The sequence below is a fragment of the Glycine soja genome, chromosome 7 (assembly GCF_004193775.1).
Source record: "Glycine soja cultivar W05 chromosome 7, ASM419377v2, whole genome shotgun sequence".
Taxonomy (NCBI): domain Eukaryota; kingdom Viridiplantae; phylum Streptophyta; class Magnoliopsida; order Fabales; family Fabaceae; genus Glycine; species Glycine soja.
In genome coordinates this window covers 46,626,634-46,645,180 of record NC_041008.1, presented here as the reverse complement: position 1 = coordinate 46,645,180, position 18,547 = coordinate 46,626,634, and the positions used below count along the sequence as shown (strand labels likewise).

General features: G+C 31.7%; 3 protein-coding genes across 3 annotated transcripts; 2 read left to right on the top strand and 1 right to left on the bottom strand.

The window, feature by feature from the left end:
- Positions 1 to 42: 42 nt before the first annotated feature.
- LOC114420760 (protein ALP1-like) lies at positions 43 to 917 on the top strand. The gene is made up of 2 exons (XM_028386563.1): positions 43 to 145; positions 244 to 917. Exons 1-2 carry the CDS (start codon positions 43 to 45, stop codon positions 690 to 692), a joined length of 552 nt encoding a protein of 183 aa, XP_028242364.1. The 3' UTR covers positions 693 to 917.
- A 60-nt stretch (positions 918 to 977) lies between these two features.
- Positions 978 to 3,111, top strand: LOC114420758. Its single transcript, XM_028386562.1, has 3 exons — positions 978 to 1,328; positions 1,423 to 2,116; positions 3,035 to 3,111. Exons 1-3 carry the CDS (start codon positions 978 to 980, stop codon positions 3,109 to 3,111), a joined length of 1,122 nt encoding a protein of 373 aa, XP_028242363.1.
- A 3,525-nt stretch (positions 3,112 to 6,636) lies between these two features.
- On the bottom strand, positions 6,637 to 8,947 carry LOC114420278 (zinc-finger homeodomain protein 4-like). The gene is made up of 2 exons (XM_028386211.1): positions 8,465 to 8,947; positions 6,637 to 8,069 (listed from the first exon to the last, which is right to left on the bottom strand). The coding sequence occupies exon 2, from the start codon at positions 8,048 to 8,050 to the stop codon at positions 7,199 to 7,201; it is 852 nt and encodes a 283-aa protein (XP_028242012.1). The 5' UTR covers positions 8,051 to 8,069; positions 8,465 to 8,947; the 3' UTR covers positions 6,637 to 7,198.
- Between the last annotated feature and the right edge of the window lie 9,600 nt (positions 8,948 to 18,547).

Here is an 18,547-nt window from a genome sequence, read left to right as displayed (position 1 = left end):
GACTACCCTACACAAAATGTTTTGGCTGCGTGTAACTTTGATATGAAATTCACTTATGTTTTACCGGGGTGGGAAAGCACAGCATCTGACTCTAGGATTTTGAAAGATGCTTTAAGTAGGGAAGACTCTCTAAAAATTCCTGAAGGTTAGTAGTCTATTAATTTGATTTGACTATTAAGTATCACAATTTAGAATTATAATAGTTAACACGTCAAATAATAAATTATATCACAACTTTTGTAGGAAAATATTATCTTGGGGATGCCGGTTTTATGCTAAAACGTGGGGTGCTTACACCTTATAGAGGTGTTCGTTATCACTTGAAGGAATATTCTACTCGCAGCCCGCAAAATTCTAAGGAGTTGTTCAATCATCGCCATGCTTCACTTCGAAATGTTATTGAGAGATGTTTTGGAGTACTAAAGAAAAGATTTCCAATTTTATCTACTGGCACCGAACCCTTTTACTCATTTGAAGTCATGACAGACATTGTACTTGCTTGTTGTATATTGCATAACTTCTTAATGGGTGTTGATGTTGATGAGACCTTAATTGCTGAAGTAGATCGTGAGTTACTTCAACAAGAGATTGATAGATCCCAACCACAACAACAACGTGATGATGACTATAGATTGGGAACAATTTTAAGGGACGATGTTGCTATCAGAATGTGGAATGTTTATCCAATATGATAACACTATATAAGTAATATGTATTTCTAATGTGTTGTTTTTTTTTTTGTGTAATGTGACTACATGTGTAGAATGTAGTACAAAACTTGTGTTCTATTTGTGTATGGTTTTGGGAAATTACATGAACATGATTATGTTGTAGTAGAATTATCCAGTGGTATGCATTACTAATATTTCTTAGTTTACTCATGTTATTTTTGTGGATGAATTTCTCATAAGCTAATATTCATATGAAAATGGATACATCAACTTGTGTCCTTTTGAAATTTATATGCAGCTACTACAATGCCAAAGGGAAAAACCACTCCATCAGATTCTAATCACCCTGGTAGAGATAGCCTACAATGGAATGATGAAATGGATCAAATGTTGTTGAATGCTTTGGGTGAAGAGGCAAATAAGGGAAATAGGCACGATGGTGCTTGGACAACACAAGCATACAACAACATGGTCGAAGCCTTAAGATCTACAATTGGACCAAATATCACAAAGAATCATATAAAGAATAGAATGAAGACACTAAAAAATCATTTTGCTGAAGCTTACGACTTGTTCCATAGTTTAAGTGGATTCTCTTGGAATTCAATAACTCGAAAATTTGATGCTGAGGACGACGTCTGGGAAGAGCTGATTAAAGTAATTAGCATTCTTATCCTTTATTTGATCACTTGACTTTTATGTTAATTATAAGTACCAAATTGATCACTTGTCATTTTTACCTTTTATGTAGGGAAAGCCACATGCTGCAAGATGGAGAAAAATGCAAATTAAGCATTATGACATCTTGACTGAGTTATTTGCAACTGATAGGGCAAAAGGAAATGTTGCGAAAACAGCTAAGGAAAGGAGGAAACAATGGGAGAAGGAGAATATTGACTTGAATAACTATTTTGAAGATACAGAAATGTATGTGCCAAATGTTGGTATGTTTGATGAAAACCAATTTTCACCCCCCAACTTTGAGGATGCTAGTCCACAAAATGGTCAAACAAATCCTAGTGGCTTAAATACTTCAAGGGGTACAAAACGGAAGAGAAATGTGGTTGAGTTAGTTGAAGATCAATATGAGCGAATGAATGAAAGTATCATGACAATTGCTGAAGCTTTGAAAGAGGGAAATTCTGTTTCTAAGGAGCTGCACCAAGTTGCAGAGCGTCAAGTTGAAGTTGCTGAAAGACAAGTTGCAGTCATTGAAAAACAAGTTGAAATTGCTGAAAAACAAGTTACTGTGATACAACAAACTCGTCCTCGTCATTATTCAGAATCTGATGTATGGGATCTTTTAGAGGAATTAAGAGTCACAGATCCATTTCGCATGAAGGTTTATAACCATTTATGTGATAATGAGCACAAAAAACGTAAGCTTTTTGGCGTACCACCTCATATGAGAGGAGAAGCTCTCATTCAAATGATGACTGATGCAGGTATATTTTGTTAAGAGCATTGGTAGTGCTCCTTTTTTGGTCCTATATATTTAGGACATCATGTGATGCCTTTACTAATGACAGCCTATAACGGATTGCTTTTTTGGAGTGGTTGTGGATATGCTCTTTTGTTGGGATTGTATATATTTAAGGCATCATATGAGACCTTATTAATTTATGACTTAGTCTATATTAATTATCATTTTGGGATATATATGACTTAAGATGGAAATTATTAGTTTTTATGACTGGAGATGCATGGTAACCTGTGACTTTTGTTGTTATGCTACTTTTGAATATGCTTTGGAGTCTGCTATCCCTTTTGGTACTATATTGATGATTTTGATGATGGAGCCTTATACCATCCTTCAGAGGTGTGCATTCAATAGAAACTGAAAGGTTTGAGTCATCTCCCTTTGTTTACAAGTTTTTGTATTATACTATATTTATATACACAATGTTATATTTTATTATTACACTAAATAAATTTATAGATTTTTTCACACTTTGACACAATATGTTCTGCAGTCACAGTTTTTATATATGCATTTTGCAAAGGATAATAACAATGAGCTAGTGGTACAGGCCTTGAATATATTTTAGAGTTCATTAATAATCTATACCTCATATTTATGTCTTATAGTAATTTCATATTAGACTTTTTATGCCTTGAAGCTACTGTGGAGATTTTATATTGGCAAGGGGTCTAAGTGAAAGTGGCGTAGTCTTTTTTTACTGCATAATTTTCTGCATAAACTCAATTTGATGCAGTTAGATATTTGAAAGAAATTTGGTTGAGGCTTTGAAAGAATAAATTGAGAGTCTTGTTGATTTAAAAACACTGAACTTTTATGCTCATGATGTTTAATCATCTCAATGTGTTATAATAGTAGTAACTAATATATGGTTTGAATGTAGGTGCTTTCACCTCTAGTGCAATACAAGTAGAAGTGCAACAAGCAACTGGAGCTATAGTGCAAAGATGTGTATACTAATATTGTGTAACTAGACTGTCATTTATGTTTAATTTGCACTATAACATGTAGTGTAATTGGCCAATATATGCATCATAATACTCAAACTCAATATTTATATATAAATAGAATGATGTTGCTTTAGCACTAACTCATCCAAGATTTCAATTTTATCTATGAGGAATTGAACAACTGGTTCAATTGAGGGGTACATTGCTTGAGCATTATCTTTTTTTTTGAGAAGGCAAAAGAAATAATGTATTAAAATTATGGTACCAGAGAGGTACCAACAATTGAGTTACAAGAGACATTACAACATGGTTTATCCCACCCAACTACTAGCACCACCTTGATACAAATACAAGGAAGCCAAGTACAAATTTATTAAAGAATGAAATGAGACACCTTTCCTAAAAAAACCAGAGCTGACAGGAATGAAAGAAAATTGAAAACACAGCTTGAACCACACCTTATCAGAGCTAAAAAAAATAAGAGAGCATCTTTGAATGTTATTCTCAAACAAAATAATTCTTATTATTCACACTCTAGTGCACACCTGCTATAAGAAATTTGCAAATTGCAGCATATCTATGTTGATATCTAGCTGAACAAATGAAATTTTTGAGCATTATTAATTTAACTTAATAAAAATTAATGCTATAAAAACTGCTAATTTTATTTTATTGAAGATAAGTTGACATATTTTATCTTAAAGGAATAAAAAAAATATAATTTCAATATTAAGCTTGTGTCTAACTTTTATTTTTTTTCTTTATTATTTAAAATATATTTTATTCTCTTCACCCTCTTTAATATTTATATAAGGTTAGTTTTGTCATTTCACAAATGTACCTCTTCCTTTCCTTATCACTTTCCATCCAAACAAACAGGAGAAAAGAAAGTTTTCCTTCCACTTTCCCTTGTACCAAACAACTAAGACAATCCTTCCACTTTCTACTATCTTTCTTTCCTTCCACTTTCTTTCCTACCACTTTCTTTTCCAAACCAAACATAGTGTTAATATCTTTGTGAGCTGTAAATACTAATTAAAACTTTCTTTTAAGTGGTGAAATTAATCAACATACAAAAGGTAAGTGTACAAGTTGTCATAGTTGTTGGTAAATGATGACTAAATAATCACCACAGTATGACTCAACCCAATAGAGTAAAATTTGTAAAAATACTTCCAAGTTCTTCACGATCGGCAAAAGTCCTAAATATAGCGGTTAAAAAGAATTTTAGGTGTCCAAAGTTTATTATTAAGTAATTACTATATTATTTGACTTGATTATATCTAATAAAATAGGACATTAATTAACCCAATTTTTACAAGCCTAAAAACCACAATTAATTGAAGCCACGAGAAATATTAGAATTGTTTTAGCATTATTCAGTAATCCTGGCGACGAGGTGCATGTTTGTTTTTTAGTTGTAAAACAGACATTTAGAGTAAAATAAAATTTACAAAAACATTCATATTTTTTTTGTGTAAAATTAAGCTTACGAATCATTAAATTTATTTCATAATTCATACATCCTATTTTAAACTAATCCAAACATGGCTTTGTGGTTGGCTGTATATGAAATTTGTGAAGTTGCTTTAGGTTGCTTTTCCACTGTGTTGTGCTGTGTTCTGTTATGTTGGTATGGTGCTTTCCCTTTAACCAAAGAACATTCTGCATGGAAGGATGTGCATCCCGATACAAATTAAAGAGAGCAGCTTTTTTCTTTTCACGCTTTTTTTTTTGGATTCATTTCCATGTTCCACCCCAAAAATAAAAAGCAATCGCTATTTCATACAAATAAAATATATTTCTTAACAGGAATGTTTTACTTGTTAATAATTTAAAATATTTAATAAGTTACATGAAATCATTTAGTTGATGTCTTTAAATAGGAGTACTAATAATTTACACTAGTCAGAAAAAAATTCGTTTTATTTAAATTATATTTTCTTACAAAATATTAAAATTAAATAATTAAAATATAAATGTACATTAAAAAGATCACGATTCTTCTTGCCCGAGTGGACCCCATTCTTCTTTTTTCCTCCTTTTCAAAGCAAGGCGTGCTTGCAAGTTTTGTATAATTATTTATGGCTAGAGAATGATTCATGATAGTGAAATTGAGATATTATATTTATACAATAAAATTATGTACTAGTAATAATTAATATAATTCTTTTTTCATATTATTTATTTGCATTTTTATATTTCTTTGTCTAAAAAATGTATGAATAGATTTTGTTGTAAAAGAAATTCATGGTGATCGATAAAACAATTTTAATTTACCACAAAAAAAATTGTGACGATTTACACACTTTTTTGCATACTTTTATCTATAAATAAAAAATAAAACATATTTTATTTTATTTTTTAAAACCAATATAAAAAATGTAAAAAAAATATAATATCTATATTATTTGTGATTATTTATTATATTGTGCCCTAGTGTCCATGCGGATAAGGTGCCAACTGACATAGACACCAAACTACGTTTGCACGTAATACAATCAACATTGTTTTGTTTAAAAATTTGTGGACAAAAACCTTTTAATTCAGTTGTTGATGAATTATTCATTGATGTTTTTGAATTTAGACTTATGTAGCTAGCAGGCATAAAGATAAGTCATCCCGTAATAATGTAAGTAAACAAAATAACTGACAATCGAAGATTTCAATTGCCTGTATAGCAAAACAATGTCCCGAGTCTCCTCCACCTCACGCACTTACTGTGCTTATCTTTCATTAATTAACGTTGAGAAACATGTTATATATATATATGATGATATAATATTGTATGAATATTTTAAAATAAGAATATTAGAACCAGTAAAATCAGTATTAATCATATAACTATGCATAAATAGTTAAAATCTAGAAAAAAAATATATTTAATCTTATATGTTTGTTGAAAAAAAATCATGCAAATTTCTTTAGAAATATATTTATATAATTTTTGAATATTTTAATTTGGATCTTTTATATGATAAAAGTTTAAAAAATCAATATATTTGTCTCTCTTATTTTTACGTTAAAATATTTATCGGATGTGGTCACGCGGATTCATTCATTTACACCGGAAGTTAATTAAAATCGTGTTCTGTAAAAGGTGTAATTAATATGAAACAGCATGCTTATGATACGTATTACGTAAATGTATATTATAATTAAAAGAGTAGTGCGAGGGAAAACAAAGTTGCTCTCAAAAACTTTACAAGATTAATAACTTATTTGTTAACCCCAATCATTTTTTAATGAAAACCAGTTAACAATGTTATTTAAAATTTATTGGTCAGTTAGGATGATGCAAGGTCTCCTAATCAGTTGAAGTTAGAGTGCAAAAACTTCCTTCCGCCACGCACGGTCCAGACATAGAATCCAAGCTTTTAGGTGAAGACAAAAATCCAACGCAAATTAAAGCTGATTTCGCATTTTTCTTTTTTACTTCTCAATGTATATTTGGTTTTACGTACTAATATATTCTTCCTTCCCTTGAGTACGTTTATATATCGTCTAAAATTAATGCTAAAAGATTTACTATTTGGAGCAAGAAAATAAATCATTTTTTACCGCTTGAAAAATGATGTCATAAGGTCCTACATATGATGCAGCAGCAGCAGCAGCAGCGGCATCAGCACAACAGAAGCAGAATTTGTAAGGTGAAAGAGAAAGTAGCATAGAAAGACCCTATGCAATTCTATTAATACATACATACATATGGTACCTGAGAGTCTATTCATTGCATAGATTCCATGTCCTCATCACTTGAATGCTAGCTAGGTTGATGAGAGAATTAAACACCACTCAGAAACTAATTAAAACTTGACGCAATGCAAATGCAAATGCAATTTTCCTAAACTAGAGCACATGATATAGATCGATGGAGCTACTAAATGGTGGGTTTATTCTTAGTCTTAGGTAAAGAGAACTCAAACAGATCAGCCAGGAGAGAATTATATTGCAAGAGATGATGATTAGAGAGATACTATAGTGGAATTGATGAAGAAAGTCAACAAACACTTGCGGCTAGGCTAATAATTAATCATACGTAGGGATGGAGTATATATAATAATAAAGCAGAAAGGGTGAAGGAAGGATAATTATAATTAAGGTGGTGGTGGTGCAGCAGTTGTTGGGGGATTCTTTTTGGCGAGATTGTGCTTATTGTTATGCATCCAAACCTTGAGCACTCTTCTCTTGACCCCAATCTCTTGGCAGAACTGTTGCACAACAGACTCCTCTTGCTTCTGGATTTTCCAACCCACCTTCTCAGCAAAGTTGAGCATTTTGTCCTTCTGCTCCTGGCTGAACTTTGTCCTGAACCTTTTCTTCACTAGCTGCTGCTGGGAGCTGATGGGTCTACTACTAAGCTGCACCATTCCACCACCACCACCACCATCTTCTTGTTCATCAGATTCTGAAGGGAGGTGGTGCCCAATTCCTCCAATGTTGTAGGGCATTATCATCTGGTGTGGTGGGACACTTCTAGCAGCTGTAGGGTATCCCAGAGCCTCAGGTGGGAGGAGGTTCTTGTGAGGGCCTAGAATGTGTCTTCTTCTGTTGATGTTGAGGTGGTGGTAGTCACATGAAGGCTCACCCTCCACTTCCTTTCTGTGGAAGTTTCTGTGGCAATGACAGGCAGAGCAGTTCAGTGCCTCTATGGTCCCTTCTTCTCCACTTGGCATGAACTCACCACACCCATCAGTGGCATTCCCTCCCATGGCTGCTGCATGGTTCTTCAGGCATTCTCTGTACCGAACTACTTTCTTGTAGCTTCCAAGTCCATGATCCTCCTCCTGCTGCATGGTAGGTATGCCATTTGAAGGTGCCGTGGAGGATATAATGTGGTTATGGTCATGGTGAATCATGAGTCCGTGACCATGACCATTACCATGTCCATATGTAGTACTGCTGTTTATTGGGATTGGGATTTCGCCTTCTTGACTCGAAAGTTCCATTCTTTCCTAGCCTTGGAGACTTACCAAAAAAGAAACAAACAAAGGAGATCAGCTGGGTAATGTCAAAATGATTGCAAAGTTTCACCGCTAGCTAGCTTGGAACACATGTGAAGCAAGAAAGAGAGTTTTGTTCGTTATGATGAGGTAACTAACTAGCAAAAAAATCAAGAGTTAATGGTGTTGGAAGGCACCCAGCTCATTATCTTCAGGTGAATTAAGAGAAGAAAGCAACAAACTCAGAAGTAGGGCACACAGGAGAGAGCCTTTTAAGCAAACAAGACACTTTCCCACTCTGGGTATTTTCTAATTTCTATCTATCTCTTCAAAAGAGATAGAGAGAGAAACAAACTAAATGTCTCTATGTCTCAGCGAGAAGATCATATTCATAATCAATGAAGACAGCTACAAACAAACCTTGTAGCTAGCTAGCTTTCTTCTCTTTAATTAAACTCAATTGGAGATGAAGAAGAACAACAAGATAGAGCAAACCTTATGTTGTAGACATGGTTGGTTAGAAGAAAAGAAAAAAGATGATTTGGTTAAAAGAGAGTAGAATTAGAGTAATAGAAGGAAGTAGAAGATGAAGGAGAGAGAGAGAGAGCTTTGGAGGTGGATTTTGGTAGTGAAGCACTAAACAGGAGCTGCTTATAGAGGTGGTGTGGGAGGACAAAAAAGCAGATTTTAACAGACAAAGAGGAATGCACAGTTCAGTTTTAGGAGAGGGAGATTCAGATTAGAGAACCCCCAAAAAAAAAGTGGGGGTGCTTGCTTTGCTTTGCTTGCACTATCAGCTATCGAGTTTACGCCATATAGAGGGGAGCAGTGTGTCAGATAGTGGTGAGGACAAAAGATGGCAGAGAGAGACAGAAAGACAGAGAGAGAGAGAGAGAACCTTTCTCAAATTGAATTAACTGAAAGAAACGTTCTTTCAAAGTAAATATGCTAAACTTCCCTTCTTTATGTTATGTATGCCGAATGCTCCCTTCTGATCAATATTTTCTTCTTATTCATAATTTAAATTGATTATAGTCACACCTCTTCTTCCTACCAAAACCCTGAACTCATTAAGCAAACCCCACTAAACTAAATAGGATAACGAAATGGGGGACAAAGTTAGACATGACCATAAATATTTGCATCAAGTTCGTTAGAAAGCCATTAACTTCAAAACAACATTTTAGTCGTCTTTCTAAAAGCTATACTTCAGGTGAACATGCTTCTTCTTTTTTTTTTAAGAATTGAATTCTATTTGAATATAAATGTTTCCACTTGAAATACCAATCTCCCTTCTCACGTTTAAAAACTATAAATGCTAAACTTAAGTAGGTTAATTAGATGAGAGGGAGGAGAAAATAAAAACTACAAATTCATCAGTGCTTTACTTAAGAAAAAAAAAAAGACAGTATTTTTCTCTATGTTTGTACGTTTAACCTTTACTGTACGAGTTACTGGCCATACCAAAAATTTTACATGAAAACTTCACAGATGGAGTTGTTTAACATTTTTTGGTGTACCTCTCTCTTTTTTCTGTCATTCATGATCGATCTGTGTGTGCATAAGTGTTTTGGCCCTTAGTTTTGAATGTGAAGAATTGATGGATTTAAGTGTGCCATTAGAGGCAACGTACGGTTATTTGTTTTGTGTGTCCTTTTGATCCAAATCCTTTTTACAAGACATAACTCGAGTTATGTTCCTCCATCCATCATTAAAATATCTCTTATTAATTAATTCCTTAACCATCCAAAGGGTCTTTGACTTTGAGTACACCTCAATCTCATCAAGGGGAAATTTTGCGAAATAATTAAATTAAAGTTGGTGATGATATGATACCATGCAAAAGTTAAATGCAGTACGCTCAGTAGAGGCGTTAATTAATTAGGTCTTATGCAGAACTTAGAATGATCGTTAGTGGCATTCTTCCTTCAGGCGCCAGCATTTACTACTTAGGGAACTATGTTACTCCATCGTGTTTTGTTTTTCGTAATACAGAGGCGAGGCCCTCCAATCTTTGCGACATATATATAACAAATTATTATTTCTTCTGTATATATTTGCTTGTGGTGTTGTGTCAATAAATAGTTCGCTCAACATGTCAATGATGTTCCTTTGGAATACAAACAGCATTGAATTCCATTCAGATTTATCACATGTGAGAGAGAAACACAGAGAAGCAGGCAGAGACCATGCTAAATGATGCTTCATCTAGCTTGTCAATGTTATAAATTTAATTGGTAATCAATTAATCTTCTGTAAAATCTTTTGATGATTCTTTTACCTTAAGTAATAATTAACTGAGTTCAAATTTAATTATCGGTTTTTCTATGAATATTTTTTTATATTAAAAGTATAACATTAAATGTTATTAATATTTAGACAATCATATGTGCATTTACTTATAAAGGTACGTACGGCATTTTTCAAATATTTATTGGCACACTATATAACATGCAGATAAATTCTATAGTTACCGATATATTTTAAATTTGTCACGAAGCAGTTATGACGATCGATATAAGCAAAAGTTTAATATATTTATCATGTTGATTACTGCTGTATTGTGTTTTTAATACTGTGATGAAGAAAAAGTTACCAGTACGTCACGGTTACTCTATAAAGCTGTTCTTTACTTCTTTACATATTCTACTGGGAAGTAGGAAAAGGATTCTCCTTTTCATCATATATTTGTTTATGAATCATCCAAATCGCTTTATTCTTTTATTATCCTTGCCTTTATTCCAGTCTCTACACCACATTTAAGGCTTTATCCATCTTTACAATTTGTTTTATCTATGTTGTCTCTTCTTCTAGTAATTCTGCATGGATATTACTTTTCCTTTGTTGCTTTTCTTTCTACTTTTTGTCTTAGACAAAATTATATATTCTCTATTTCTTTTCTCTTTTTGCAATTTGTTCAGAACTACTCAGATGTATGATGCACTTAAAGAAGAGAATTTTTTTCTCCGTTAATCAAACACATTAGAGTTAGAAGGATCAAATACAATTAGAAGTCATATATATATATAATTCGATTTTTGGGTGGAGTTTCACTTTGAAGCCACTAGCTAGTTGGATTAAAAAGAGATATACATGCATGCAGTGACATGTAGAGCTCAAATTAAGAAGATATATATAATTTGAATACGGAGTTTATATAAATTTTAATTAACAAGAAATGAATTACTAACATCTTTTAGTTTTTACCTTAGACAAATTAAACATAGGAGTAGCTAGCTAATTTGGTTATGGTGTTGGGTTGCTGGGTCCACATGAATAAACAGTGTTGATGACAGATGACAAAGCCTTGATCACAATTTTCAAGATGCTTCAGACCCCTCCAACTCCAATTGCCTTCCTTTTTCGTTTGGGGAAACATGTATTTGCCCCTCTCTTCTCAACAGTCAACACTGAACAGTGTGCTTGGACACAGAAAAAAAATTAAATAATATATTTACACGTTTTCATTTTAAACTTCAAAATTTTCACGCCTGAATTCATAACTTTTTTAAATAGTATTTGTAATTTTATTTTATCATACGAATTCCCTTTCCGAATTTATATCATTTTTTATTTCTCACACAATAAATATTTTTTAATACTTATTTTTAAAATATTTTATAAATAATTAAGCACACATTTGTTTAAGTTTTGTTTTCACGCACAAACCCCTTATTTGTTAGACAAAATCACCGTTAATACATGTTAAGAAGTTTGTGTATATTGATATTAAAAAAAAAAATTTTAAAATATTTTACGAAAGTATAATAATCCACTTTTGAAAATTTTCTGAAAATGACCATTGATATAATTATTTTTTAAGAAAATAAAGAAAAGAACCTTAAATTAAAAATAGACTTTTGAGCTAATACTCTTCGGGTTTAATTGAATTTGTCTTTTCCAAGAGGATTTTCAGTTTATCTGTATAAAGTTCTAAAAAATATTATTAATATTTATAAAAAATAAAAATGACAAAGATGTCATAAATTTAAACATTTCAGTCGAAATGACTTTTAACTTAGTTGAATCCAAACTTTTCTTTTGTATCAGTTTATATATACGTGGGTTAATTTTGAGTTAGTCATAAAAGGTATTATACCTTCAGTTATTAATTATATATTTTAAATAGAAAACATATATATATATATATATATATATAAAGGAATAAAATAATTTAAAACTGTCCATAAGCATTAATTCAAACGGTAAAAGACATATACTGTTATGCGCAGAGCAGTTGTCCAATCCCCCAATTGCATCAAAGTAACCAGTGAAGATTGCACGAGTACACAATAACACAACAACGAAATTTAATTTATAGAACCGGTTCATAGCAGGAGCATACACAACAATTTAAACTTTTTAAAAAGGGACATTAAATAACATGGGACGGGCTAAGACAAGTTTTTTGGATCATTACATTATGGTGGGATATCAATTAATTTCTATTAAAAAATTTAAAGTTGATTGTCTATAGTGGGTCTCCTCTCCCCCAAATCACACTTTTTTTAAGAAAAAAAATAGGCCATATATATAGTTACTGTATGAAAAAATGTTATCATACAAAAAATAACAAATGAAATATACTATTATCTTTAACTGTAATTCAGAGTGGATAATAGTAAAAAAAAAAAAAAGTTAAATGGCATAGTAGCTTTGTTCCTCTTAGAATAAGAAAAGGGTAAGTGTTCCAATCCTATCTTCTAACTTTTATTATTTTCATTTTGTTTTCTATTTTTAAAAATCTATGCATTTAGTTCATTTACTTTTAAAATTTTGTGCATTTTATCCCTAATGTGCCTCAACATGACTATGTTACATCAATATCCATGTATTACAACATTTGTATTTGAGTGTCACGTCAACCATCAACGTTAACATGTCATTGGTCAATTAACAACAACAAACATTCAAGGCAAAAAATTGTGAAATTTAAAAAATAAAGGGTAAATATGTGAGGAAAAAATGCTATGACAAAATTCTGAGTATGGGTAAAAACAAGAGAAAAAGAATGTGCAATTAAACCAAAATTTTATTCTACTCTGCAGTTAGATTGAATATTTACATTCCAACTTAAAATCTATTGCAAGTAAATAGAACCATACCACCTGTCTCCTTCTTCCCAAAAAAACAGAGAAAAAAATATTATTTTAGACAACAAAGTGAGAAATTATAAATAATTATTAAAAAAATTAGCAATTAAGACCTATATGTTGTTGGTCTTTGTAAAAATGAATTTGATCCCTTTAAATAAGGTTTACTCCAATGTGATAGTGGTCCAAAAAAATTTAGCATTATTAGATTCAAATAATTTTATAATTTGTTATCCATATGAATGAACTAAATTAAATCCTTAATTAGTTTTAAATTATTTGTTACATCCTTAATTATGGATAAAAAACACGTCCTCGAATTTTAAATTAGCGACTTTTAACTTTTTTTAAAATAAATAATAATCCTCAGTTTAGATTTGTAAAATTAAATTAATACCAAATATTAAAAGCTAAGCCCATACATATATAAGATAGTGAATATGTCTTAAATTGAAGCTAGAAAAACCCATAGAACAATATCTTTTACATCATTGGGATGATTCAAAGTTAGGTTAGTGTTGATTACTCGCTTATTCTTTTCTTTTAGCAAGCAGACAAATGAAAGGAATATTACATAAAGAGTAGTAGATGTTCCCAATGAAAAGTTAAAACTTTTTTTTCTTACATTAAAAAGCAAATTATTCAATGTCCAAAATAAACAAGAAAAGCAAAGCAAAATATTCTTGGTCAACTAGATCCTCTTGATAATTTTAAAAGATTTGGTGCATTTTGCTTTTCTACAAGATGATGTTTCTTCTTCTAATCATCCTACTCTACAGCATAGTACTGTTTTCCTAGATGCCTTGTCTTAGGAAACAAGTGGTACCTTTGTTAAGGCAATGATATTTTCCATTAACGAATGAGATTACTTAAATTGGCTTCGTTTTCCCGTTCGGCTTTGGATGATTTGCTTTGGACATGCATGCTTGTGATGATGAAGACAAGTTATAATAATTCATTTCCGTTTAAAGCTAGAAACACATGTGATTTTAAATCATAGAGCAGTGTTTGCTAATTTGGAGTTTTCACTTATTTTATTTTGTGTGTAGGTGGGTGGGGGGCGGGTGTTGTTTGGGGTTGCAAAGCCTTTATGTCCTAAGCACTCAATCAACAATGTGCATGCATGTGGTTCGGCAAGGCAACAAAGTACTCTCTCTCTCTCTGCAGGTCACCACCAAATATATCATTCTTGCTATCTTCCCACTCATGGACGACTTTTCTCTTTCAGGAAAGGATCATTTTACACTCTTTCAAAAGCATAATATGCAGACTTTGCTTTGCTTCCTTATGTTTCAAATTTTCAGATCAGATATCAGTAACCCAATTTCTTTCCTTCCACTCTGAAACTGCCAGACTGGACTATCATTCTACTGATCATTATTCTTCTTTCATACTACTATTAATTAAAAAAATCAAAAATAAAGAAAATAATATCTTTTTCCCATGGTCAACATTTCTATAATTAGCAATTTAGCATTGAGATACAAAATTTAGACAAATTAAGCACCCACTGTAGTAGGCCATCAATAAATTCATTAATGCTGCATGGCTAGTTATTTTCAAGCTCAGGCTCAGGCATGTCTCTATCATGTGCATAAAACTCATTGATTTGGACTGTGCTTTCTGTCGCGGTTTGGGACCTCACTGCTTAATGCTTATGAGTTATGATAAAATCTGTATGTGTTTCTTTTTGTTTTTTTTTTTTTTAAAGAAAAAATAAGACTGAAAAGCAAGGACTAGCCGTTGGGAACATTCCCACTGCTTTTAATTTTTGTCTCAAGTAAAGAGAGTGAGTAAATAAGACCCGAAGGGCACCCCCACCCCCACTTTCTACGTGGCCAAGGCATAAGATTCAAAGTAACGCCACGGCCAATCAACAAATAAATATTATTATGAGCACAAAAAAATAATAATAAAGACAATACTTTTCCTTGTACACGGCTCTTTTATATCCCTTCCACTTTAATTTCTTATCCAACTACCATGAGGGAGATCGAATGTGACAAATTAAATTGAATGAGAATATTAGGAAAGAAATTAAGGATCGAATCCATGTCGTTACAACTTTATTTGGTCATCGATATTCCATATTTATGTATCATACTTTCGCATAAAGTTTTCTTCAAATTATAGAAATTTATTTTGAGAAAGACTTTTCTAAATATTATCAAACCAATTAATGCAAAGTTCCCTTCTAGTATTGGGAACTAATAAACACCCAAGACTGGCCGGATGCGATATGGCAAGTTCGATCATTTGCTAGCAAGATTTGAAATTAAGGTCTGTTTCGTCACTTTTTTTTATTTTATATTTCTATAGATTACGTCCATGTAGTCGACCCCACTTAATGGGATAAGGCGTTGTTGTTGTTGTTCCATAGATTACGAACAATCGTAATTGCAGTCGCATACACATTACAAGCTAGACGTTGTAGCTGAACTTGTCGTGGTGAACTGTTTTTAAAACCTTGCTTACTAGGTTGATCAACGATAATGTTTTCTCAGCCAAGAAAAATTTGTATATTTCGACTTCCTTTAGAAAGATTAAGCACAATTGTTGTAAAGTCACGCATAGTCAAATAACAGTTAAGCCACAGTTGAATCTAGCTAACAAAAGATTCACATTTTGAAACTTATTATCGATAATATGAATTTAATTTTAATGAAGTATATATATATAAAGTCTTATTAAAATACTAAAAATCCTTTAACATCTCCTAACAATTTTTTTCCATAAATATCAACTTGAGATTGAACTCTTAATCACGTATTTAAAAAATAAGATTATCTATCAACTATCGCATGCATGAATTTAGTAGTTTTATATATATCATTATTGAATAATAAGTTTTGCCCGTTCAATCATAGTTTTATTAAAAATCTCCATTGTAATTGTAAATAATAAAATAAATGCTCTCGCACTTATTATGGATGACGATTTTTTTCTTATTATATATTGATAATTTTAGGCGTAAGTTGATTCCTTACAGGTTACGCATTAGATCAGACCATCTAACAAATTTGTCTCAATAAATATATTAAATACCAATTTGATAGACGACGCAGGATCTTGTGTACGAAGTAGGCTGTTTTGGAATGGAAGGAGAGTAATGTAATGTAATGTATATGATCAAATTACATGATGGATTTTGAATTTGCTTGATGTGTGTTATATTTTGAATGCATATCCCGACGAAAATGTGGATGGAATTATCTTATCTAGATTTTAATGATAAGCTCGAGTGGTGCATGAGAGAGAGAATAGGTGATGGATTTGAGACACTGACCACTTTGATTCAGTTGGGGGACCATAAACTACTCAAACCCCAGTACTTGATACGCTCATATTGCATTTATGCTAAATGAAGAAAAACATGACCAGTTTTATCTATACATATGAAGTCATTTATTGAGAATGAACTAGAGACCATGACCATTCACTTGATATTTTAATCTCTCTTCTTTCCCTCCACACAGGCAAGACCAACTAGAGTCACAAATCCGTCGAGGTTAGTCATTAATACTTTGATCAGTTCCCTTGTCCTTTTGTTGTGAGTTCATGTATTTCTTATTACTAGTGTACAGTAGTATTTTCTAAAATATTCAATATGATTTAAAACACGTCAAACATTTACAAACCATCCTAACTATAAATTTCTTGTAGATAGTATTTAAATATATTGTATTTTCATTCATATTTTAATTATTTACTGACATTGTACATGCCCATATAGATAAGACAGCGAATTACCGATGTACCAAACCTAAACGTCCAATGCTAACATTCAAGATTACAAAGTATTTTATACAAATGTGATTTGTCTGAACTGGATGTAGATATATTTGAGGTAGATTGTTGATGTACCTTAGATGGATGAATGATCGAGTGATGAGATAAACTCTCGAACAGAGCTAGTTTTTTTGTGCTGGATAGTCAAGGTCTGAATTATCCTAAAGTTGATCAAGGCTCCAATGCAATTTAAACACTGTAAATAATGGGTTGGTACTCATCCCAGCACTTAAGTCAATAATGATCCCACAAGAGTAATGATATGTATTAAATGAGTACGAGCTTACAATGATATATATATATATATATATATATTGACATAAAGAGACTTATATTATTTTATGAAGAATAAGTGAATCAATACAATAAGAGATTCTCAGACCTTTGTGGTGAAGAAATTTTTTACGCAAGCGTATCATGGCTTCAACAAGGTGTTTTTCCTCCACAATTAAACAATATTGATATTGTCTTGATTTTTAAAAAGGATAATCCTACACCCATGAAGGACTTGAGGCCTATTTCACTTGGTAATATTTTATATAAAATTGTTTCCAAAGTCATTGCTAACAGATTGAATTTTTTTTTTGCCAAATATATATTTTTTTAGAGCAATATGCTTTTGTTGAGAGCATGTCTATCCTTAATAATGTATTTGTAGCCATTGAAAATATTTGACAAATTTGGTAAATTTGTTCTTAAAATTGATATCAGTAAAATATTTGACAAAGTTGATTGGAGTTATCTTTAGGTTATTTTGGCTAAATTTATATTGGATTTTGATGACCAATGGATTACATGGATGAGGATATGTTTTGCTTTTGCTAATTTTATCATTCTTGTTAATGGTGATGGAGTTGATCCTATTGTTCTTGATAGAGAATTTCAACAAGGTGATCAAAGACTACTTTATCTTTTCATTATTTGTATGGAGGATCTCTCTTGTTTACTCGAAAAAGCATAAGCATGAGGGAGTTCCTATTCTTGTATATCTTTTATTTGCTGATAATTATTTTTTGTTTTGTAAGACAAATGAAAAGGGGGTTGAATCTTTATATGCTATTCTTGATGAAATTGAATTTGAATTGACTTCTGGTCCAAGAGTCAACCTTCAAAAGTATGAAATTTTCTTTAAAAAATACTTTTCAAAGCACTCGTAATTTCATCTTCAATTTCCTTAATGTCTCTAAATGTTTAGGCACATGCAAATACCTTGGTCTACCCTCTTTGGTGTGAAGAAAGAAAAAAGCTATCTTCAACTACTTGAAGGATCAAATTTGGAGAAAGATCCGAACATTGGTCATCTAAGCATCTCTCAAAAGGTGACCAAGAAGTTCTCATCAAACTAATGCTCATGCTATCCCTGCATATTGTATGAACACTTTTTGACTTTGTAGCACTTTGTGGGAGGAAATCCAAAGAATGATGATTTTTTTGTGTGTTGAGTTAAAAAAAAAATCCTTTAATATAAGTCCCATTAATTATTTAATAAATCTTCTTTATAACGTTATAAAGTTTTAACAAAATTTAATTAATAAAAAATACTAGTGAAAAACTTCTCTCTATGCAATTGATTAAATTCAAATAGTTATACATCGATTTACGCACATATATATATATTTGT